Source organism: Pelobates fuscus, chromosome 3 (assembly GCF_036172605.1).
Source record: "Pelobates fuscus isolate aPelFus1 chromosome 3, aPelFus1.pri, whole genome shotgun sequence".
Taxonomy (NCBI): domain Eukaryota; kingdom Metazoa; phylum Chordata; class Amphibia; order Anura; family Pelobatidae; genus Pelobates; species Pelobates fuscus.
Window position 1 is genome coordinate 146,217,788 of NC_086319.1, and position 23,663 is coordinate 146,241,450.

Consider the following 23,663-nt stretch of genomic DNA (forward strand, 5'->3'; position numbering starts at 1 on the left):
GAGCATGGTCTCTGTACAACTGTACAATAATCTTTTTGGTTTACTTTTTCTTTCTAACTTTTTATTGAATTTGACTGATGAACTTATTATTGCCCTGAACCTTTCCAACCAAAGCCTGGAGGATTACTAGTGCTAATATTATTATTGATAACATGCCAACATAGACTACATTGCAGCACATCTCGGTTGTTGAGGACCCTATTGAAATTAGCTTTTAGGAAGCAGACCACCCAAAAGGAAAGAACTTGTTAGCCGTACTATTTATTCTCACTTTGTATGGAAAGCATGTAATAGATGCCGTAACTGAGAAGTAAGAAGATATAATAGAGTTTCAGCACATGGTAAAGCACTTTGTCTATGTCAGACAGAATTAGGATTTCTTAAAGGAAAAGTCTGATTGAACACGACAGATATGCATTTAATAAGAACTTGGCAAAAGTGTGTGTGTATATATATATATATATATATATATATATATATATATATATATATATATATATATAGTAGAAATGAATAAAGAAAGCACTGCATTTTCAAAGTTAAATTCATGTTGTATTAAGAGATCCTATTTTGTGTATTATATATATATATTTATATATATATATTTATTAATTTATAAGATAGCTTTTCTTATTTTGTTTCAGACTGCTGGAATATTCAACAAAGCATCTGTATATTGCTAAGGCAGTCGAAAGCTTTGTGACTCTGATAAAAGGCTTGTTGGAAAGGTTATTGGATTATAGAGCAATGGTGACAGATGAGAGCAAAGACAACCGAATGAGCTGCACAGTAAACCTATTGGTAAGTTCAGGGAGTATTTATTGTAAGATACGAGATTAAGAGGCTTTTCTCAACAAAATATATGTAGTCCTATGAAAAAAAAAATATTATAAAAAACACAAACTAGTCTAAAGATGTGACTTCTGCTGTTTTAATGCGTTAGACATTTTTTTTCAAAATTTTCATTTTATCTATAAACATTTTTTAACCCCTTAAGGACCAAACTTCTGGAATAAAAGGGAATCATGTCATGTCACACATGTCATGTGTCCTTAAGGGGTTAAAGACATGGGTTATTTGGATTGGAACCACTGCATTGGAACCACTGCATCTCAATGAACTGTTTTTTTGGTGCATAGATGCTATACCTCTTTTCTGACAATGTATACTGTTATTAGAATCAAGGTGTTATGCCTTTTTTTAACTTTAAAATACAAATGGAGTAAGGGTAGTAATCTATTCTATAGCACTGTAATATTAAAAATGAACATATTTATTTTTAACATAAAAATGTTCTTTTAATGCAAGACTAAAACATTCTCTTTGTCTCCTGTTTAAGTCTATTTGGGCACTGTTTGGGTTAACTTGTTATAGAATTTAGAGACTTATGTTTGCATTTGAAGACTATCTCGGTATAGAGCATTTTTAAATTAGTATCTTTACAATGGATTTAGATCTAAAGTACTGTGCATACCTGTGTCTACCCCCTTTTATATTCTTGTATTTTATATAAAAAATAAAAAAAGGGGAATAACAAATGCAAAATAGCTGAAAAGAGTTTCTCTGATGGTTGGGGTGTGGGGGGGGGGGGGGTGATGCTGAGGGTGGTGAGGATGGTGAGGGGGGTTATGCTGAGGGTGGTGAGCGTGGTGAGGCTGAGGGTGGTGAGGGGGGGTGAGGCTGAGGGTGGTGGTGAGGCTGAGGGTGGTGAGGATGGTGAGGGGGGTTATGCTGAGGGTGGTGAGGGGGGTGAGGCTGAGGGAGGTGGTGAGGCTGAGGGTGCTGAGTCTTAGGGTGGTGGGGGTGCTAAGGCTGAGGGTGGTGGGGGGTGCTGAGGCTGGTGGGGTGGTGAGGCTCAGGGTGGTGAGGGGGTGAGGCTGAGGGTGGTGGGGAGGGTGGTGAGGCTGAGGGTGGTGGGGGTGGTGAGGCTGAGGGTGGTGGGGGGTGCTGAGGGTGGTGGGGGGTGCTGAGGCTGAGGGTTGTGGGGTGCTGATGGTGGTGCGGGGGTGGTGAGGCTGATGGTGGTGGGGAGGATGGTGAGGCTGAAGGTGGTAGGGAGGCTGAGGGTGGTGGGGAGGTTGAGGGTGGTGAGGCTGAAGGTGGTGGGGAGGGTGGTGAGGCTGAGGGTGGTAGGGAGGCTGAGGGTGGTGGGGAGGGTGGTGAGGCTGAGGGTGGTAGGGAGGCTGAGGGTGGTGGGGAGGGTGGTGAGGCTGAGGGTGGTAGGGAGGGTGATGAGGCTGAGGGTGGTAGGGAGGGTGATGAGGCTGAGGGTGGTGGGGAGGGTGGTGAGGCTGAGGGTGGTGGGGAGGGTGGGGAGGCTGGCTGAGGGTGGTAGGGAGGGTGATGAGGCTGAGGGTGGTGGGGAGGGTTGTAGGGAGGCTGAGTGTGGTGGAGGGTGAGAGAGCCTACTTTTAGTCCCTGGTGGTCCAGTGGTCTCCCTGGTGGTCCGGTGGCCACTGCTCCCGGACTGCAGCTCCGCAGAGCTGCAGACCATGTAATCTCGCGAGACCATCAGAGCGTTGCCATGGTAACCCACAGCAATGCTCTGATTGGCCGGTTTTCCCGAGACACATGGTCTGCAGCTCTGCTCACTGCGGAGCTGCAGACTGGTGTCTGCGGAGGGCCTCACACCCGCGGCATACCGGGCAAGCCGCCGGGCACCCTCCTGGTGTCAGGTCCTCGGTCAGTGACCGAGGACCTGACACAGTCTGCCCACAGGCGGTTTAGGTGGCCTTGAGGCCCCAGCCAGCGCGAGGCCTTAGGCGGCCGCCTAAACCGCCTAATTAGAGAGCCGCCTCTGACGTACAAGCTACACCCTAAACATGACAGCCATCTTTCACAACAATGTACCGCTATATACTCATACCCTCAGTGCAACTAGCCATGATATACGCACGTTCAGCCTAGCATGCTCAAATATAACACACTTCTGTCTAAAAAAAAAAAAAAATAATAGAAAAAAAAGAAAAAGAAAAAAAAGAATGCAGCTTCAGAATTAATCTAAATTGTATGCTGTCTAGGAGGTGGGAAGGTCTGGGAGGGAGGGTCTGTTGCTGATTGGCTGGAATGTGTCTGCTGACTGTGAGGTACAGGGTCAAAGTTTAATCAATGATGACGAATAGGGGGCGGACCGAACATCGCATATGTTCACCATCCGTGGCGAACGCGAACAAGCTATGTTCGCCAGGAACTATTCGCCAGCGAACCGTTCAGGACATCACTCCTACAGATACAAGACTTTACTAGCTATTTAAGCTATTTTGTTGCAAATGATTTCAGCTGCAAGTACAGATTGCTGTTACTATCCGGCACTGCTGCATACATCTTCTCACATCGAGATTTTGGAGTTTGAGTATTATGGCCATCGATGCCAGTAATTAATTAGGTTTCTATAAGATACAAGAACCAGCCGAAAATGCAGGCTATTTAATTTTTACTATAGTCATATAACGACTAACACAATTAAGAGGTTTAGCACTTATCTCAACGTATGATTCATAGATCAAAAATCTCGATAGCAGAATATTCAGTATTTCGAAAAATCTGCTTGTCATACACCAAAATTTTGGACAGTGTGGTCAATTCAGTACAATATCATACTGTTCCTAGTGGCCTAGATTCCACTTATAATCATATCCCAGTTATATCTGACAGTATTAAACTGCGGTGGATATTGGCTTATCAAGTCTTCTGGGTCTTTTCTAATTATTTTATCACACTATTTTTTGATTTTGGGTTTTTTCACTTTATGTTGGTGTGTCAGTTTGTATAACATAGCCCCTATAGATAAGGGTGCTTTTTTAGTTATTCATTTATTAAAAGTCATATTTTATTAGTTTTTGTCATTTTTTATTGTATTTCTTTTTTGATCCAGTTAACATCATAGGATTCCCTGGTTGTACTATTAAAAGTTAACTGTTACCTCCAACTCTCCTTCATATTCTATATAATAGGGGTTATCCTCCATACGGAGGCACCAGTTAGTAAAGGCTCCTCTCTTCTTTTTCTTTTCTTTTCTGTCCACAATAAGTATGTTTTTGTTAACGTGCCTTATAGCTTATATTGTGTAATGTAATGTAGCAGTTGTTTAATTCATCCACAAGAACAGGCCAACAGTTCATCCGTTCAATTGTGTGATTCATTTTCTGTGTTAACTTGCTTATAAAATCAGTAAATTAGAATTTCTTAAATTAACATTTTTATTAATGTTTCCACAGAATTTTTACAAAGATATTAACCGTGAAGCAATGTATATTAGGTAAGTATGTTTTATGTTGAAATAAAAGCATGAACAGCGCTATGGAATCTGATGGTGCTATGTAAATAATAAAATAATAATAATAGTAATAATGAAAAAAAAGCAATTTTCATTATTTTCAGTCAACTGCACATCTGTATTATTAATTTCCTTTTTTAAAACAAAAATTAGATTAAAGGAACACTAACAGTAATGTTAGACATACGCTAGAGTGTTAGATTAGTTATTTAGATTCAGGCCCCAACAATATTAAAATTGTTCTAAATATTAAAACAATATTAAAATATTAGTGTATAGTGCTTTATTTACATTATATTCCCAAGTGTACCAGTTTCTCCATAGCCACTATTCCTCCCCTGTCAATATTGCGATGCCTTCCCATAAGAGAGTGTTCAGGGTCTCCATGCAAAGCTTGGAGGCGCTGAACATTGGTCCTGCAGGACCCCATACAGGAGATCCCACTAGTGGCTGTCCGAATAACAGCCACTAGCGGTGGCATTAGGCAGCAATTTAAACACTGCCATTTCTCAAAAAAAGGCAGTGTTTACACTGATGAGCCTGCAGGATTAATCTCTTTGCCCCAGCACCTCTACATTAAACTGTGGTTAGTTCCCAGAGGGTCTTATTAAATAGAATTGGGCCTCTGTTCCATGATACATAACTTGTTTTGTTAGTGTATTACAGTGCACTCACTAATATTGGCACTCTTGCTAACTATGAGCTAAGAAGGTCGTAAAAAAATACACAAAAATACACAGCTCTTATGGATATCAAACAATTGCAAACACAGCATAGGTTTAAAAAAATAAATAAATAAATAAATCTCTGTTAAATGTATGCATGGCACTGTTATTGGTACCCGTATGAACTCATATGAGAAAAATACATTTGGAGTATATTTCCATTGATACTTTAAATTTTTTAGTACACGTGTGTGACTAGGAACAGGATATTGTTCAACCATGACTGGTTTCTGGTTCCTTCTGGTTTCTGGTGTCTTATGAAACTCTTCCCTCAGCGTAATTTTGCAAACATTACTGATTACTTGCTCTCTCTTGAGAGAGATGATTAGGTTGTGGTGGATCCATTTTGACATTACAGAACTGAGCCTGTTGAGTGACTGCTAGAACATGTTTACAGTCTCGGACTGTAGCCATTTTATGTTATATATGTTATCACAGTAAATCTCAAGAAAGGCCACACTGGGCCACACCTGAAAAAAAATCAGTCTGTGATTTAAAATTTTCTGAATGTGAAAATATATATAACGGACTTAAAAAATATGAAATCTCAGTATATCCTTCCTGGTCTAATATTTTATAAGTAAAATGCTTTGGATTTTTTATTTTATTTATGTGTCCCCACTTTTGTACAAATAAGCTCTCCAGAGCAGTTCATGAGCATACCAGTAAGTAAAGTGTCGTAATAAAATCTGCTCTGTTAAATTCAATGCAAAAACGTATTTAACTCTAAAAATCATAGCTAATATGAATTATTAATGAAACACTACAGTGTTAAGAATACAAATCTGTATTCATCATGCTATAGTGTCCTTCTGCCAAATACCTAAAGATCCCCCAGTGAATAAATGGTTAAAAACTAGATCGAACTTTTTCTCCACATATGGGCATGCATGGCAAGCATAGTCCACGCATAAGTCCTTCCACATAGACCCCATGGGAATGTATTGGATCAATGATATCCTTTGAGGATTTTGAAGAAGCTGGATGTCCTCATGCGTTAAACTTCATGAGAATTTAGAAAGCGCTTCTATTGGTTGTCTGTGAGACAGACACTAGAGGTTGTCTTAACCATGAAATGTAAACATTGCAGTTTCTCTGAAACTGCAATGTTTTGCATTGCAGGGCTATGATGACAGGGGCACTTTACCAAACCCACTTCATTGAGATAAAGCAGTCTGGGTGCCTGTAGTATCATTTTAAGTAGGAATTTCATGTTACAGTTTTGAATTTTCTGTTTGTCCTTTCTTCTTCAATTCTGTTTATAGATACTTATACAAACTGAGAGATTTCCATCTGGATTGTGAGAATTACACTGAAGCGGCTTACACCCTTTTGCTCCATACACGGCTTCTCAAAGTTGGTATTATGTTGTGTATTACCTATTTGTTTTTCACACATTTTTTTAAAGTTTATGACACATCTTTCATAACATTGCAGTAGGAGCATTAAAAGAAAACCAGTGTTTTATATTCATATGTTCATTTGCACATAAGTAATTAACATAGAAACATAGAATGTGACGACAGATAAGAACCATTCGGCCCATCTAGTCTGCCCAATTTTAAAAAATATTTTCATTAGTCCCTGGCCTTATCTCATAGTTAGGATAGCCTTATGCATATCCCACGCATGCTTAAACTCCTTTACTATCAGTTAGATATAGCACTGTCAAGGGGTGTTAGTATAGTAAATCCACAGTATGAAGATGTCTGACATTGTAATATCATGAATGTAACTTTTTATATTGATATTTCTGTATAGACGGGTATCACTACTTTGTTTCTTTGTGGGTAAAAGTGTTGTTTGACATTTGAGTAATAACGTTTGTTTGATTTTGTTTACACTATGTATGTACCAGTTTATTTACCATAATATATTCATTTTACCAGTGGTCAGATGAGCAATGCTCCTCTCAGGTTATGCAGACAGAGTTCCAGAGTTCACAAACTCACCGGCATCTGAAAGAGTGCTTGTATGGAACCATTATTGGCTATTTTGACAAAGGAAAGGTATGACAAGCTTGTAATAGAAATTATCCACAATACAAATTATATAATTAACTATATAAGGTGTATATATAGCTCATAGTTCATTTTATAATTTTTACTTAGTGTTTTGGGTTATTAGGTTGCTGCTCCGTTAAATATATTCACAGCACCATTGCAATATTGTTTGCAGTGTGTATGTGCGTGTGTGCGTGTGTGCGTGTGTGCGTGTGTGCGTGCGTGCGTGTGTGTCTGTTGTTTTATCTTGTTTACCTTTACCTATGTTGTTGGTTACATACCAAATACAATAAGAACATATTTAGAGATGTAATATACTATCTAGACTATAATAACTATTTCTATATTTTTTTTACCATAGACTATGATTTTTTTATTTAATATGTGACTCTTTATGCAAGTTGCTGACTAAATACGTATCATGTAACTAAGTGTGTATGATATGAATCATATGTATGAATATTGGTATGCCTTTGCATTTAGTATGTACTGGTAAAATCACTACAACATAAAGAATATTTTTCTGATGAGAAGTGTTTAAATGCTGGATATACATACTCTTGACTACTTGTTCCAACAACAAAAAAATTACCTGCTTACGTGTCCAATTTAAATTCCTTTCCATCTACACCTGAAAGAATCAATTCAGCTTATATTTACCTGATTTTACCTGATTTACCTAATTAATTTCTTTCAATCTCTACATGTATAAAAACTATCCTCTCTTTGGTAATATACTATCTAGACTATGATAACTATTGCTATATTTTTTTTTTACCATAGACTATGATTTTTTTTATTTAATGTGTGACTCTTTATGCAAGTTACTGACTAAATACGTATCATGTAACTAAGTTTGTATCATATGAATCATATGTATGAATATTGGTCACTACGGCAGCACCATTTATTGCAGAATGTATGTATTGAGCCCCCAATCCATTTTTTCTTTGCTTTGTACATTATCAAGGATATTTACTAAAGTGATAATTCAAGGTGAATTCAAAGTAAATTTCAAATTTAAGGCCAGAGTAACCAAAATGAAAGGATAGCTGTTTTAGGCAATCTTTCCAGTTCAGTTATTTTGGGCTTAAATTTTAAAAACACTTTGAATACACCTTGAATTTTCACTTCAATAAATAAACCTTTTTAAAGGGATCCTATAGTGCCAAGAAAACAAACCCTCCTACTCTCGCGCTCCCCCCTCCCGCGGGCCTGAAGGGGTTTAAACCACTTTAGCCACATAACTGAATCCAGCACCGATCCCCCATCGGCCCATGCTCCTCCCCCGCCGATGTCTGGCGGCGGGGGAGACCTAATGCTTTACTATGGGGAAAATCTGACGCTGGAGGTCCGTGAGGACGTCCAGCATCAGATAACGGACCAAAAGTCAGTTTAGATTCTGGAACACTCCAGTGGCTGTCTGATAGACGGCCACTGAGGGCAGACTTAGAGCTGCAATGTAAATATTGCAGTTCTCTGGAACTGCAATGTTTTACACTGCAGCACTAGGTGCAAAAGGGTCACAGCACCCAGACTACTTCAAATAGCTGAAGTGACCTCGGTGCCTACAGTTTCCCTTTAAGTCTAATTGTCTTTTAAAGAAAAATCCAAGCACCATAACCACTACAGCTCGATGTATATTCTCAAATAGGTCAGACTTTGTGATTTGCTTTGTTCCTTTCTATTGTGATGCATTGTTTTTTGGATATTTTCTGGTTTCAGTTGTTTTACTCTTTAAACAGCATCTAGTTAACATTTTGAAAAATATATAATCACTTCTTCAGGTAATAACACATAAATTATTTCTCTAATCAGCTAGTTTGTCTGGAATTTTTAGAGTTATCAAAATTAAACTCAAGTTTCTTTTTTAACTCTTGCAAATTTATTTGTATTTATTACACATGAAACATAGGTATAATTTGTGATTTAATAGCAAATCCCAGTACATTTCAAAGAAAAAGGTAATTTATGAATGTGTTGTGTAATTACATCATAGATGTGGGAAGAAGCAATATCCCTCTGCAAACAGTTGGCAGATCAGTATGAAATGGAAATTTTTGACTACGAACTTCTAAGTCAATGCCTGGTAAGACCGCATCACTTATAAATCTATTTGTCTTAAGTATATACCAGAGGCAGCTTTTAACACTTTTAGCTGCTATAATGCTCTAATACAGCTTATTGACTTTGAAAACTAACAATTAGAATATAATCTTTTTTTTTTTTTTTTTTTTTATAATGTGCTTTATTTACTGAACAGTGAGTAGGTTTGATGATCTAGAATGCCACTATTATTTTCATGTAATAGTTCCTTCGTGAGGTGAGATTAATAATTAACAAACATTTTTTACTACAGCTAAGTTCTCATGCAGTGTTTGTGTGTTTGAAAAAAGCATGTGCATGCAGGGGGGTTTTGTATGTACTATTACCATTGGAATGCAGTGATGTACTTGTGTGTAGTGTTTGAATGCAGGGGTGTGTTTGTTTGTAGTGTTGGCTTTTAGCTGCAGGTGAGCATTTGTGTGTAAAGTTGGTGCATATATATAATTTTAGAGTTTTAATACAGGGGTATGTTTGTATGTAATAATTGTATTTGCATACAGCAGTTTTTGGATGTAGTGTTGGCTTTTAAATGACACACAGATACATGCACTGGCACATTTACACATACTCACAAACAAACCCTGACACACAGCTATACACATTGGCACATACAAACAGATACACACACTGGCACATACACATGCACTCAGATACACACACCGACACACAGATACACACTGACACAAACACACACAGATACACACATGCTGACATATATATATATATATATATATATATATATATATATATATATATATATACATGTCATAATTTGTACATTTGCAGCCAGCCTCCTGTTAGCATACCTTTTGTCTACAGGAAGGTAGCTTGCTTGGTGTGCTGCAGGCTGAGGCTGATGTGGGGGGTTATGCCCCACTGCTGCCTGTGCCTCTTGCCCTCCCATGCAGTGCTCTCTATAGCTGGCATTAAGTGACAGACTGTCATTTCCTTCCATGCTGCCGATACTACAGGGGCCGGTCACGCTTTTGAAGGGCCACCCGATAAGCCCCAAAGAATGCAGTAGTTTCGCCACTGTGTGCTGGCTCTGCCCCGATCTGCCTCCTCGGCCAGAAGTGCCAATTATGATGCTTTCCCAAAGGCTGAGATTGTCAAGGAGGCAGCTCAATGGCAGAGCCAGCACAAACCAAACACAGCCCTGGCCAATCAGCATCTCCTGATAGAGATACATTGAATCAATGTATCTCTATCAGGAAAGTTCAGTGTCTTCATAGCAGAGTGTGGAGATACTGAATGTCTGTCCCAGGAAGCACCTCAAGTAGCCATCTAATCAGCGATCAGTGGAGGCTGTAATGTAAACTCTGCATTTTCTCTAAAAAAAAAATGTTTACTGCACAAAGTATGCAGGGACTGCTTATACTCACCAGAACAAATAAAATAAGCTATAGTTGTTCAAGTGACTATAATGTCACTAAGTTAATGTAGGGGTTAATGTGCAGTGTTTTACTGATAGGCTAGCACAGGGACAAACATTCGATGTGTGTGTAGGCTTTTTATATACAGTTTCAACATACAATAAAGAAAAATAAATAAATAAAAATGGTCAACTATTTCACTTGTTCTGGAACTACCAAGTATAAACATTCGGGCACTACAATAACTTGGTATAACAGGTGCACAAGACACCTTCCAAGAAAAGAGGAGGGGTGACCTAAGTTAATTAGAACTTTTTACAAATTAGAATGACTCTCTGCTTCTACTCGGCCAGAAAACATATGGTCACAAACCCATGAACCAAATGATTTGGTAAGATAGATAAATTAAAAAAGTTATCAGTCAGATTTCCAGTATACATGTAGGAAAAAAAGAGGCCTAAATCCTGACTTCTTATTGACCCTAAAGCTAAAGTGAAAATATATCAGATATATAACAGAATAAGATTACATTAGCCTGGATGTTATAGAAGTTTCCAATTCATAGGAAATTAAACAGGGATTTGGCTTGCTGCACGGATCATTAACAAATGTATACTATGCCTGCGATTGTTGGTAGGCTGGCTATGTCAGTTACCATAGAAGGAGAAAATAATGAAATATGTCTCTATAAAGTGTCAGTGAATTGTTCCTCTATGCTCATTAGAGAAGATTGCCGTGATGTGAAACACATGCATTAAATATGTGGTAATGTGAATTTAGATTATTCTTTTGTGGCTGCATGTTTAAGGAAATTTAATAAAGGATTGAACAAGGCAAATGTTGTGATATCTGCCTCTCAGTATTTATTTTGTCCAACATTTTACAATGGTAGACTCAACAGGCAAAATTCTATGAAAACATAATGAAAATTCTCCGTCCCAAGCCTGATTACTTTGCAGTTGGATACTACGGCCAGGGATTTCCTACTTTTCTCAGGGTAAGAATTAAATATATTTTATATATACAAAACTTGAATGTGTGAGCTCTTGTCAAATGCATTACCTGACATAGAGGACGTACTGACATAAAAATGTGATTTGCAATCATTTATAAAAAAAAAATGTAGTGTTCACAGCGGGAGCTATCCTTAAAAGTACCTAATAAACCACAACAAATGTAATGTTTTTAAAATAAAACAAAGAATATATATATTAGTTAACCATCTATATATATGTGCAGTGTAGGGGTGCCTGGGACTAAGCAGTCAAACTGTTTTAGCAAACCTTAACATTTTTACTTCCATGTTACTAGCCAGGCCTTAAAAGTTACATGCCTCTGCTAGCCAGAGTATGGTTTGACTCTTACTACCTCCTCTCTGCAGTCAGAAGAGCTGAACACTCATGTTTAGGAGCTTCAGTTAGCTCATTAGCTGAGAACCAATATAATGCACTGCAGCATATAGTAAGGCAGGGATAGGCAACCTTCGGCACTCCAGCTGTTGTGGACTACATCCCCCATAATGCTATTACACCCATCATGCTGGCAAACCATTATGGGAGGTGTAGCCCAAAACATCTGGAGTGCCGAAGTTTGCCTATGCCTGTAGTAAGGTATCCTGTATCCAATCATTTTTCATGGTTGTTAGAATATAATTTGTTTGTAATACAACATACTGTGTATCTGACCATTTGTTGATAGAGTGTGGCTAGCAGCACAGGGAATATGAACATTGCTGTGAAGGGGGAAAAACAGTGCAAGCGATTTTGAATCAACGCATAAGAAAATATACAAAAATGTACATGAACCAAAGACTGATTTCATGCAATGACTGCATTAATCTATGCTTGTTCTCAGATTCAGTAAATAAGACATGCTAGCATTACAGTGGGAATATGGAATCCCATAACAATGAGTGTAATCTGGACTTGGAGAATTGACTAAATATGTTTTTAGAGAAACTAATGTAAAATATTTTTTTGTGTTTTCATTCCATTGAGATGTTTGTAATCAGTTGGGTAGTACAATGGTTATCCATCATTGCAGATCTTTTCAGCTAACATATAAAACCATGTATCCCCTGCAGTAGAAGATATTGTTCTTGATATTTTGTTTAGCACAGTGCCCTTAGAGGAACAAGCCATGGATGTTATAAACATACATGAAAAGACCAAATTACACAATATACAATGCTGCTTGTAATAAAAACAATAACAGTTTCATTGAAAGTAGAGCAGTGGAACATTTATTAGTTTTTACAGTGTCCGCTTCTGGTGACCTTAATAAAGCTATTTTATTTCTCAGGCTGGGGGGCACCAAAACATTACATACTGACTTGAAAGCAAAGTATGTTAATGTGCCTAATGTATTTGTTCAGCATCTCAGAGTACGATGGATGTACCAAATTGCTGTGAAGTGTTTTTTTTTCATAATGATAGTAACACATTAGTGTGTGGATGAAATATATCTGTATATGTATAGTTATACACTAATTTTTTATGGTAATTTGCAGAACAAAGTGTTTATCTATCGTGGCAAAGAATATGAGAGGAGAGAAGATTTCCTGGCCCAGCTGATGAGCCAGTTCCCCTTTTCAGAGAAACTGAACACCACCTCATCCCCAGGAGAGAACATAAAAAATTATCATGGGCAATGTATCTTTATGAGTTTGTGGAATACATGCTAACTACAAAATGGTTTCCTGTATAGGTATGACGTCGGGTCATACCTATGGTGAATGTTAAAAAAATGTATTTGTTCACTTTGGATGTTCATGCAATCTCTAGAACAGCGTTTCCCAATTGGTGATCCGCTGAACCCTAGGGTTCCATGAGAATACAATTGGGGTTCAACCAAAATCTTTAAATATAAAATGGCTGCGGGCGGTGAGGGAGCAGTGGGCAGTGATCTCCCTGCTCAGCTCCCTCGCATGCTACAGTGATGCTGGAGCCGGATTATGACGTCACTCCGGCTCCGGCATCACAAAGAGGCTCACTAAGGAGCTGAGCAAGGAGATCACTGCCCCCTTCACCAATCGAACGCCGGTCGCTCAGCGGCTCCACTGGACCCCAGGGACCGCACACTCAGTCCAACAACCCCACTGGACCCAGGGACTGCACGCTCAGCCCAGCAGCCCCACTGGACCAATGAGACATAGAGACTCCACGCCAGCACTCCCAAAGGTAGGGGGCTGGGTGGAGTAAAATTTTAAAAATAAATAAATAATTGTATGTGTGTCTGTTAGGTAGTTTGTATGTGTTTGTGTGTCTGTCAAAGAGTATATGTGTGCTTGTCAGTGAGTGTGTATGTGTTTGTCAGTGAGAGTGTATATGTGTTTGTATTGTGTTTGTCAGTGAGACTGTATGTGTGCCTGCCAAAGAGTATGTGTGTTTGTCAGTGAGAGTGTATGTGTGCCTGTCAAAGGGTATGTGTGTTTGTCAGTGAGAGTATATGTGTGTCTGTCAAAGAGTATGTGTGTCTGAGTGTGTCAGTATGTGTATATGTGTGTCAAGGTTTGTGTATGTGTCACTGTGTGTATCTAAGTGTGTATGTCAGTATGTGTATGTGTATGTGCCAGTGTGTATCAGTGTGTGTGTATGTCAGTGTGTGTATATCTGAGTGTGCCAGTGTGTGTATATGACACTGTGTGTATATGTCAATGTGTGTATCTGAGTGTGTGTATGTGCCAGTGTGTGTATCTGTGGGTGCAAGTGTGTGTATATGTCACTGTGTGTATCTGAGTGTGTGTGTATTTGTGAGTTAAGATGTGTGTGTCAGTGTGTATCTGTGTGTCAAGGTGTGTGTGTCTGTGTGTCAGTGTGTAACTGTGTGCCACTATGTGCCAGTTTGTGTATACACACACTGGCACATATAAACACATATATACACACCTTGACACACACAGGCACATACAAACACAGATACACACACTTTGACACACAGATACATAAACACACACAGATACACACTGTGTGTCAAGGTGTGTGTATATGTGTCAGTGTGTGTATCTGTGTGCCACTATGTGCCAGTGTGTGTGTGTGTGTGTGTATTTCTGTGTGTAAGATTCATACACACTAGCACATACAAACACAGATACACACACCTTGATACACAGACACGTACAAACACAGAGACACACACTTTGACACACAGATACACACATTGACACACAGAATCACACACTGGCACATACAAACACAGATACACACACCTTGACACACAGACACACACCAAGGTGGGGGAGAGAGGGGAGTGCGGGGTTCCACGATGTTGACACACTATGTCAAAGTGTTCCACAGGAAAAACTAAATGGGAACCTCTGCTCTAGAACAATTATGGCTTAAATATAGTTTGACAGGGACCTACGTCATGTACAATACAAAATAAATTCTGCAAAACACCTTGGACTCGTATTTGTTTTGCAGGGTCTCCATTACACTGGGGTTGTCAATGAACTATTTACAATTGGCAGTTACATGGGCCTGGATAAATGTGATATGTCTGTCATAACCAGTGGAAGCCCATTGAAAATAGCATGGAACCAATGAAATTATAAATGGTAGTGATTTTCCATATAAAATGTCCCTCTTCATGGAATCTATTTTATACATATCTGTTTCATTGTATTTGAGAAGAAGCTGAAGTGTGACCTCCTTTCAGAATATGTAGTATATGAGCTTGGGACCTCATTGAGGGATATCAGACAATATTGACTTTTAGATTGCATTTTCAATTTAAGTCACTGTTCTTACTAGGGAAACATCATTCTTTGTTATATATTTATTACAATTGTTATGATCCCTAACGTACAGACTTAGATATCCAGTGTTTTACTGTGCAGCCTGTGTTGGAAGAGCAACCCCGGTTTAAAAACAAACCTGTACCAGATCAGATCATAAAGTAAGTTGTTTTTTTGTTCTTGTTTGGCTAGATGAATCTTGCTGACATCTTTTTTTTAACAAATCAAGTATGCAAAACTTTTTTTTTATTAATATATTATTCTTTCCATAATGACTGTCGAGAAAAAAGTAATATTTTTAAATGACATCACATTTTACACTTTGATTCTGATATGTAAAGTAATATTCTTACAAAATCTGTGGAGCAATACATTTGCCTTTGAATTTGTGTTGAGAATTTATTTATAAGGGCACTTGAGGCTCTTAGACATAGCTCTTTTGACTTTGTCTCATGCTACATAGGATACCTGAACAAATTAGACTATCATTCACAGCTTTACTTTAACTCAGGACTAGCCAATATACACATTCTAACTGATATACACATTTAACTTACAGTGGCAACTCAGTAAAATGCAGTAAATTATTTAAATCATGTGGAGACTCACAATAACACCATAACATATTCATAAAGGGGCGGTGAAAACAAAATTTAAAGCAAAGTATCTCTCCTGCCTGCAGAATTTACAGTATGCGAATCTACCTGAATATGCAAATTAACAAGCCTTGCTATTCAGGTAATGCATATAACTGTTGCTTCCAACAGAGGGCATTGTACATAACTGTTGCAACTGTGGGGATATTTATGGGATGATAATAGTAAACAGTTGAGAATTGCCCACTATTTCAATTCTCAGATCCCAAAGATCGTTATTGTGTAAGTGAAATGTATTCCATAAAAATAAAATCACAATTTGTTATGAAAATAGATACAATTTATTGTGACAATTTAAATAATAATAATATGTAACATGCGTGATAATAATCAATGAATATTTAGTATAACATGGTATGCAATACAATGGCAATACACATTCCATGGTTAACATAGCAATTGTCAAGACAAGATTTATGACGGTACTTCAGAGACAAAGAAAAACTTTCTTTCACAGAGCGCAGAATTCCTCAGAATGCAGCGAAAGGCCATAAAACTTTAGCTAGCAGTTAGTGGATAACCCTCCAAATGCTGGTTAGGTCCTTCTAGGCATATATTATCCTATTTCATGTAATTTGAATTAACACAACATTTAAACCAGCTCATTAGTCATTTCATGAAACCATCCAATAAAAATAATCTACCAGATTCTACAAGCTGAATTTTAATTTGCCTAAACAGATATTTGATCTTATTTGAGAGCAAATCAATACACCTGGATAAATATCACAATATGCTAACATGTGATATGTCACATTAATGCATAATTATTCTAATTCCATCTGCAGAATGGAATGGTTATAACTATATATTTCTTAGTTAACTAAGATTTCTAAATATCGAAATCTGACCATGATTTATCCAGTCATATATCATGCTATTAGAAAAAATTTAATTAATTTAGATTAATTAAATTAATCCAGTATAATTACCAGTTGAGTAGACATTCTCATCAGATGAGTAGGTAGTCTCAGGAACTGAATGGATGTGTGATTGGTGTGTAAGAAATTCTGAGTGCCCTGGAGTGGATATCTGTCATGGATTTCTCAGCATGGCTCTGCTTTTCTTTCTTAGCCTGCGATCCTGACTTCTTATGATCGCCTCCACTGCTCACTTCCCCCGATCCTTTGACTTAGCCCCCCTCTTCCCTTTGTCTTAAATTTTTAAAGGGAAAATTCTCTGTTCGTCACTAGGTGATAGACCAATAGAAAACTGGAGGTGTGGTTACCTTCCAGATAGCAATTTAAGTATTTGGTCTATAGAGGGCAGTCTCGTCCCACTAAACATTCCTATCCAGGAAAGAGTTAACTTTTCCTGGTGGCGATTTTGACGTAATTTGACTTATCTATATGGCTGCCATAATTTTAAGGTTACTTGTCAGTTCAAAGAGTTTCTTCAGTCTTTGTGTCTGCAATTTCTGTCGTAATTTCTAAAACTGACAGTTTAAACTTAATTTCAACTTTTACTTACAATGGGATCTTGTAAAATTTAGAAAGTAAAAATAATTACTATGGTCACTGGTGTCTGGCTTTAGAATTATTTCTATTCCATTAATATCTAGGCAGAGCATCCATCCCCCGTTCTCATTTCTTATCACTTGGTTTGTATATACAAACATTCCTAAGCTCCCAGCTCAGTAGTTAGCGTTACAGAAAGGATAGAAATCTTTGTCTTTTGTTAGCTTGAAAATGACAAAATGGAGTCTGCTCTGTTCAGAGTGATTCTGACAATATACATTTTAATTTCTATCATAGCACAAAATGTCTGCCGATATAAATACCCTGACACAACATATTTGCAACCAACAAGTAGCACTGTACAGGTCCCACAGCCAAATCCACCTAGTAAGTATAAAACATTTAACAATAAAAATTTAACAATAAACAATACATTTAACAATAAACAATACATTTTACGTACCCTGCACCTATAATTTGCACAGGGTGACTAAGACATATTAATAATCTGGGCACATACATAAAGTGCCTGTCTTAAGCCCCCCCCCCCCAGTGATGGTCACTACCATCACATGGAGGAACTAGTGAAATTTTCTGTTAAAATGTGCTCACTTTAAAAACACGATTGGGACACAAAGGGGATGATTACATAAAAAAGGGTTAAATTGATTTGATGTAATACTTATTTATAAAAATGCAAAATGCTCAAAATCTAAATTTAAAGGATCACTATAGGGTCAGGAACACAAACAAGTATTCCTGACCCTATAGTGTTAACACCACCATCTAGCCCCCCTGGGCCCCTCATGCCTCCATAAATATAGCAAAATCTTACTGTATTCAAGCCTGAAGCTGTAGATCTGCAAGCTGATTGCCTCAGAAAAAAAAACTGTCTGCTGACATCATCAGAAGTGGTGGCCTGATCCAGTCACAATGCTTTGCTATAGGATTGGCTGAGACTGACAAGGAGGCAGATCAGGGGCAGAGCCAGCATGATTCAAACACAGTCCTGGCCAATCAGCATCTCCACATAGAGAGGAATTGAATCAATGAATCTCTATGAGGAAAGTTCAGTGTCTGCATGCAGAGGCAGGAGATACTGAATGTTTTGATGCATTTTAGGCAGTCATGAACCAGGAAGGATCTCTAACAGCCATTTGAGGAGTGGTCAGTGAAGTTATCACTAGGCTGTAATGTAAACACTGCATTTTCTCAGAAAATACAGTGTTTACAGCAAAAAGCCTGAAGGTTATGATTCTACTCACTAGAACAAATCCAATAAGCTGTAGTTGTTCTGGTGACTATAGTGTCCCTTTAATCTATCTGGTACTAATCCACTAAGCTTCCGCTTTTTCAAGTTCCTTATCTAAATCACCTCCATTCCAATGGGAATGCAACAGTATGGTTTAGTAGCACACGGACCAGAATGCTACATTTGTATTCCGTTATTACTATGCCTTAATTTTACATGTAGATGATTTATTTGTGGACATTTTTTTTCAGGCTACATTTGTTTTCATATATAATTTAAAGGGTTAGATTTAGTTCCCCCTTTTTCTCTTGTGTTAAATACTAGCTTCTAGTAATCTTTTCACATTGGTGTAAAATTGGCTGTTCATTATTTTTTTCTACCTTAATCTATTGTGTCATTTTTCCAGGAGGACATTTTATTAATTTACATATACTTTGCCTGTAAAAGCATGAGTACCTAAGTGTAAAGTGAATTTATAGACATTATTAGCCACTGAAATCTTCATACACACAAAATATTGCCCAAGAGATATGGATTAAGCTCTGCTTGTCATGCGGGTCATTTTACATGATTGTCCTTTAAATCTTGCAGCTTTTACAAGTCGAATTACGTGCAAAGATTTCAGTATTCAAGACCTGTAATGAAGGGGTCCATTGATCGTGAAAATGAATTTGCTGTAAGTATATACAACAGGGATTTTTTTCATTCTTTACTGTGCTATAAAATTCACTTCTGTGTAGTGCTGATGTTTTGAAAGATTAGAATATTGAGGTAAGGAACCCAAATATACAGGAAATATTTCATATTTAATAGTAATAGTAAATAGCATATCTGTAAAGTAGCTTGGTTTGTTATGAATAGGTTATGAGCAATTACAGAAAATTTTCTCCATACTTACCGTAATTTTCTTTTCCTGGCTATAATTCATGGCAGCATCACTAATGGGTTAGCTCCGCCCCTAACAGGAACAGACTTCTGGAATAAAAGGGAATCATGACATGTCACACACGTCATGTGTCCTTAAGGGGTTAATCAATTATAACCAGACTATAGGTATAAAAGGTCCCTCCTCCCTCTAACCCACAGTCTAGTATAAAGCTAAAAAAAAATTGGGAGGGTTGCTGATGCTGCCATGAATTATAGCCAGGAATAGAAAATTATGGTAAGTATGGAGAAAAATTTCTGTATTCCTGGCCATTCATGGCAGCATCACTAATGGGTAATACCCAAGCTCTGTAATAAAGGGAGGGTGAATAAAAACAAGACTCCAATATTATGCTGCAAAGGAGATTTATTCATGAGAGATTCACTGAGGACAAAACCCCTCTACCGAAGGATGATGAGGAAGAGACCACATCCAGTTTGTAATGTTTGATGAAGGTTATAGGTGACGACCAGGTGGCTGCCCTGCATATGTCGTCAGAAGGAACCTCTGCCCAATTAGCCCAGGAGGTGGCCAATGCTCTCGTAGAATGGGTCTTTATCTTTTCCGGAGGAGATAGATTTTTGCGTTTATATGCCATTTTTAAAGTAGCTGTAGAGGCCGCCTCCCCTTGTCTGTATCCTGACGGGATCAGAAATAATTTCGGCGATTTTCTAAATCTGTTTGAGACCTCTATATATTTCATTACACATTCTCTCACATCCAACTGATGGAGTTTAACTTCTTCCGCAGAAGAGGGGTGTTGGTAAAAAGATGGTAGAACCACTTCTTGAGCCAAGTGAAAACGAGAAAGCACCTTAGGTAGGAATTCCATTCTAGGTCTTAGGATAATTCTATCATGGAAAACCTGAACGTGATTCGGATTACTGGAGAAGGCTTGAATTTCAGACATTCTTTTTGCTGTAGTGATTGCCACCAAGAACAAGGTCTTGTATGTCAGATTAATAATACCCAAATCATCCAATGGAGCAAAGGGAGTTTCTGACAAAACATCCAGTACCAAAGGAAGATCCCAAGGAGGAGCATAGTTTCTAGATGGAGGTCTTATGCGTATAGCTGCCTTAAAGAACCTTGCAATGATAGGGTCTAGGTGTTACACAGGGCCGACAGAACTGATGACTGCACTTTTAGAGTGCTCAAGCTTAGGCCATTCTCTAGACCTTCGTTTAGAAATTCCAGAATATCTATATTCGAAGGCTGTAGGAAATTCTTGGATTTCTTTTCTGTCCATAATCGAAATAAATCCCGTATCCTGTGGTAACATGCAGAGGTGCAAATTTTCCTGGATTTTAGCAGTGTATTCACCACCGGCTCTGGTAATCCTTGCTCTAAAAGTCTCTGCTTTTCAAGAGCCAAGCCGCCAGTTTCCATTGGTTTGGATTGGGATGCATCGCTGGACCTTGTATTAACAGATCTATTCTCTGAGGAAGAGGCTATGGAGGACCCAAGCACATTTTGTTCAGGAGTGGAAACCACGGTCTTCTCGGCCAAATCGGAAGTATAGCAATCACCGTCTTCCGTTCCTTCCAAATTTTCCTCAACAATCTGTGAATCATTGGCAGGGGAGGGAATGCATACCCCAGATCGAAGTCCCAAGGAAGGGAAAAGGCATCAGATTTTTAATCCTAATTTGAACAATAAACAACACTAAATATACGATAGTCAATGTATATGCTCCTAACACAAATCAAAGGAACCTCTTACATAGGTTGCTAACTAAGATCTCGCCAGTCCAGGAGGGAATGCTCATTCTCTGTGGAGACTTCAACCATATACTAGACTCTGACTGGGATATAACTGCCCAGGCATCTCAGGCTACATGAACGCGTCAACAGAAAACACGCACTAAGTATAATAAACTCCTAGACACATACCACCTCTATGAGATGTGGAGAGTGATCCATCCACAAGAGAGAGACTATATGTATTTCTCCCCTCCCCACAACACATATACAAGAATAGATCTCATGTAGAAAGGCAACATCTTGACCAAATTCTGGACTGCTCAATAGGATTACATGAGAATGTAATGAAGGCCCAGTACGGCCGCATGTGAAAGCATTGGCCATGAAACAAAACCAGGAAAACATTATTTATACACAACCTTCGCTATACGTGAGCAGTTCAATATGAGACCTGTTAAGGAGATAATGAACCTGCCTAAATAGATACAGGTAAACCAAAGTGCTTAATGTGAGGTAAAGATAATATATGTAATGAGGATTACAGTTACCCCACGAAAAATGGTCCAACGAGGGTGTAAGGATAGGTATGTTGTCGGTAACAAGTAGTACAACGGGGTAGTATGCAACACTAGTAAGACAGATGTAATGCAAATGAACACACGTTGTAAAGGTATAGTGGGGCCATGAGGGGAAATATGCATATAAAACCGGGAGGTGGCCCGATTTATATACTGAGTTATAGGGTGGCTGTGCGGGCTGTGTTGGGATTAATGCAGGTGAAGATAGGATGTGAATCAAATAATGGTTGTGATATTTGTTACTAGGACATGTTGGTGATAAGATGGTAGAGAATCCGATAGTTACTAATAATCATCTAGTTTATGAAATGGTAAACAGAATAGAAACCGTATGTTAACACTTATTAAAGATCATATAATACACACCTACTGAGCCAAATAAAACGAGGTGTCGGAAGACAGAATCAAAATGGGAACAGAGGACTCTAGAATACCTCTAGAATTCCACAGTGGCTTAACAGGATAGCGTCCACAATGGCCGAACATAATACATAGGAAGAGACAGGAGATATAAGCCATACATTTAAAAGACCTAAATGCCGAATGCCTAACAGCTGGCATGGAAGATTAGGGTTGAAAACAAAAGCAAATGCTAGAATAATGTTAGACTATCTTAGTAATATTAGCATCAGACAACTGCTTAAACTGAACATGACTTAATGATGTTCCTAATGCATGTAGACTGTACAAAGAAAGTCTGCCTAGGGTTAGCAAGGGAGAGAACGCAAAAGCAGCAGACAAGGGAACTGCAGGTTTAGCTAGCAGTATATAGGGTATACCCCAATGAAAATTACATAATTAAATGCATGCATGCCTTCATTTTGGGCATATCTACTGAACAGTGAATTACTAAACAATGTAGGCCTATTGAGTGTCTGAATACCCAGAGGGGAGACAAATAATAATTAAAATGTAGGGTGACTAACTGAAATGCATATGATATAAAGTTTGAGGTCATTTAGTAAGCACATTTTAGAGATTTAGAAGATATTCCCCTTTACAGAGAATAAGAAATGTTAACATTTATGTGTACAGAAAATGTATATACCAAGTTTATATTACTATATCCTCAACCAAGTTTTGGCCTGCCATAAATTTACATCGTCCGTTGCAACACCTAGCCACATATTTACTAAACAATATAGGCCCCAAGTGCATGAATACCCAGAGGGAAGACAGAGAAAACATTAAATTGTGGGGTGACAAATTGAATTGCATATGAAAACAGTCGATACGGCCTAGTGAGGGCCAAATACAGTCAGCAGAATAAGGTAGAATTTCTCTAGTCAACAGTTATCTGACGGCAAAACCTAAACATGTTGTTAATAATTGCTTTGGGGAACGTACAGGTTTTTATAGATGTAAAATGTGCCTAGGCTGTAGGAACACGCAACAAATTGGGAATGGTGTATATCATAAGTTTCAATCGGAAAGAACACAGCAGCAGGTTGAGGAAGGAGAAGGGAACATCTGCCTTGTGTTCTGTATATTACACCTTGCTGCATGGTGAGTGGTATGAAAAAAAACAATTCATCAATCCTCTAGTTAGTAGGGGCCATGGAAATAGATGCATACTTTTTGTCTTACCTATCTGGACATTTATTATTTTTTAAGTGAGGTTTGCAGTAGTTGATTTTATTTTATTTCATTTTCATTTTTCTTGATTCTGATTGGCTGCTTCTTGAAAAATTACTTCTTCGTTCTTAGTTTTATCAAAACCAGTTTTAATTTCGTTTATTTCAAGTCAGCCATTTTTATGCATACTGAGCAAGTAAATTAACAAACCCCAGTAACATTTTAACTGGAAACAATGAAAATATAATACTACAGTTAATTTGGATGACAAAAATCAGGCATTTCTAAAAGTCACAGTG

The 23,663-nt window shown here is 38.1% G+C and overlaps 1 protein-coding gene across 1 annotated transcript in view; it reads left to right on the plus strand.

The window, feature by feature from the left end:
- Nucleotides 1–23,663, plus strand: part of DOCK2 (dedicator of cytokinesis 2) — an 816,002-nt gene that overhangs the window by 720,928 nt on the left and 71,411 nt on the right. Inside the window, exons 35-43 of the mRNA XM_063447503.1 lie at nucleotides 645–801; nucleotides 4,218–4,258; nucleotides 6,267–6,357; nucleotides 6,891–7,010; nucleotides 9,004–9,093; nucleotides 11,376–11,480; nucleotides 12,993–13,134; nucleotides 15,298–15,379; nucleotides 19,175–19,259. Of these exons, the coding sequence (XP_063303573.1) occupies nucleotides 645–801; nucleotides 4,218–4,258; nucleotides 6,267–6,357; nucleotides 6,891–7,010; nucleotides 9,004–9,093; nucleotides 11,376–11,480; nucleotides 12,993–13,134; nucleotides 15,298–15,379; nucleotides 19,175–19,259 (913 nt within the window). The remainder of the gene's footprint in view (nucleotides 1–644; nucleotides 802–4,217; nucleotides 4,259–6,266; nucleotides 6,358–6,890; nucleotides 7,011–9,003; nucleotides 9,094–11,375; nucleotides 11,481–12,992; nucleotides 13,135–15,297; nucleotides 15,380–19,174; nucleotides 19,260–23,663) is intronic.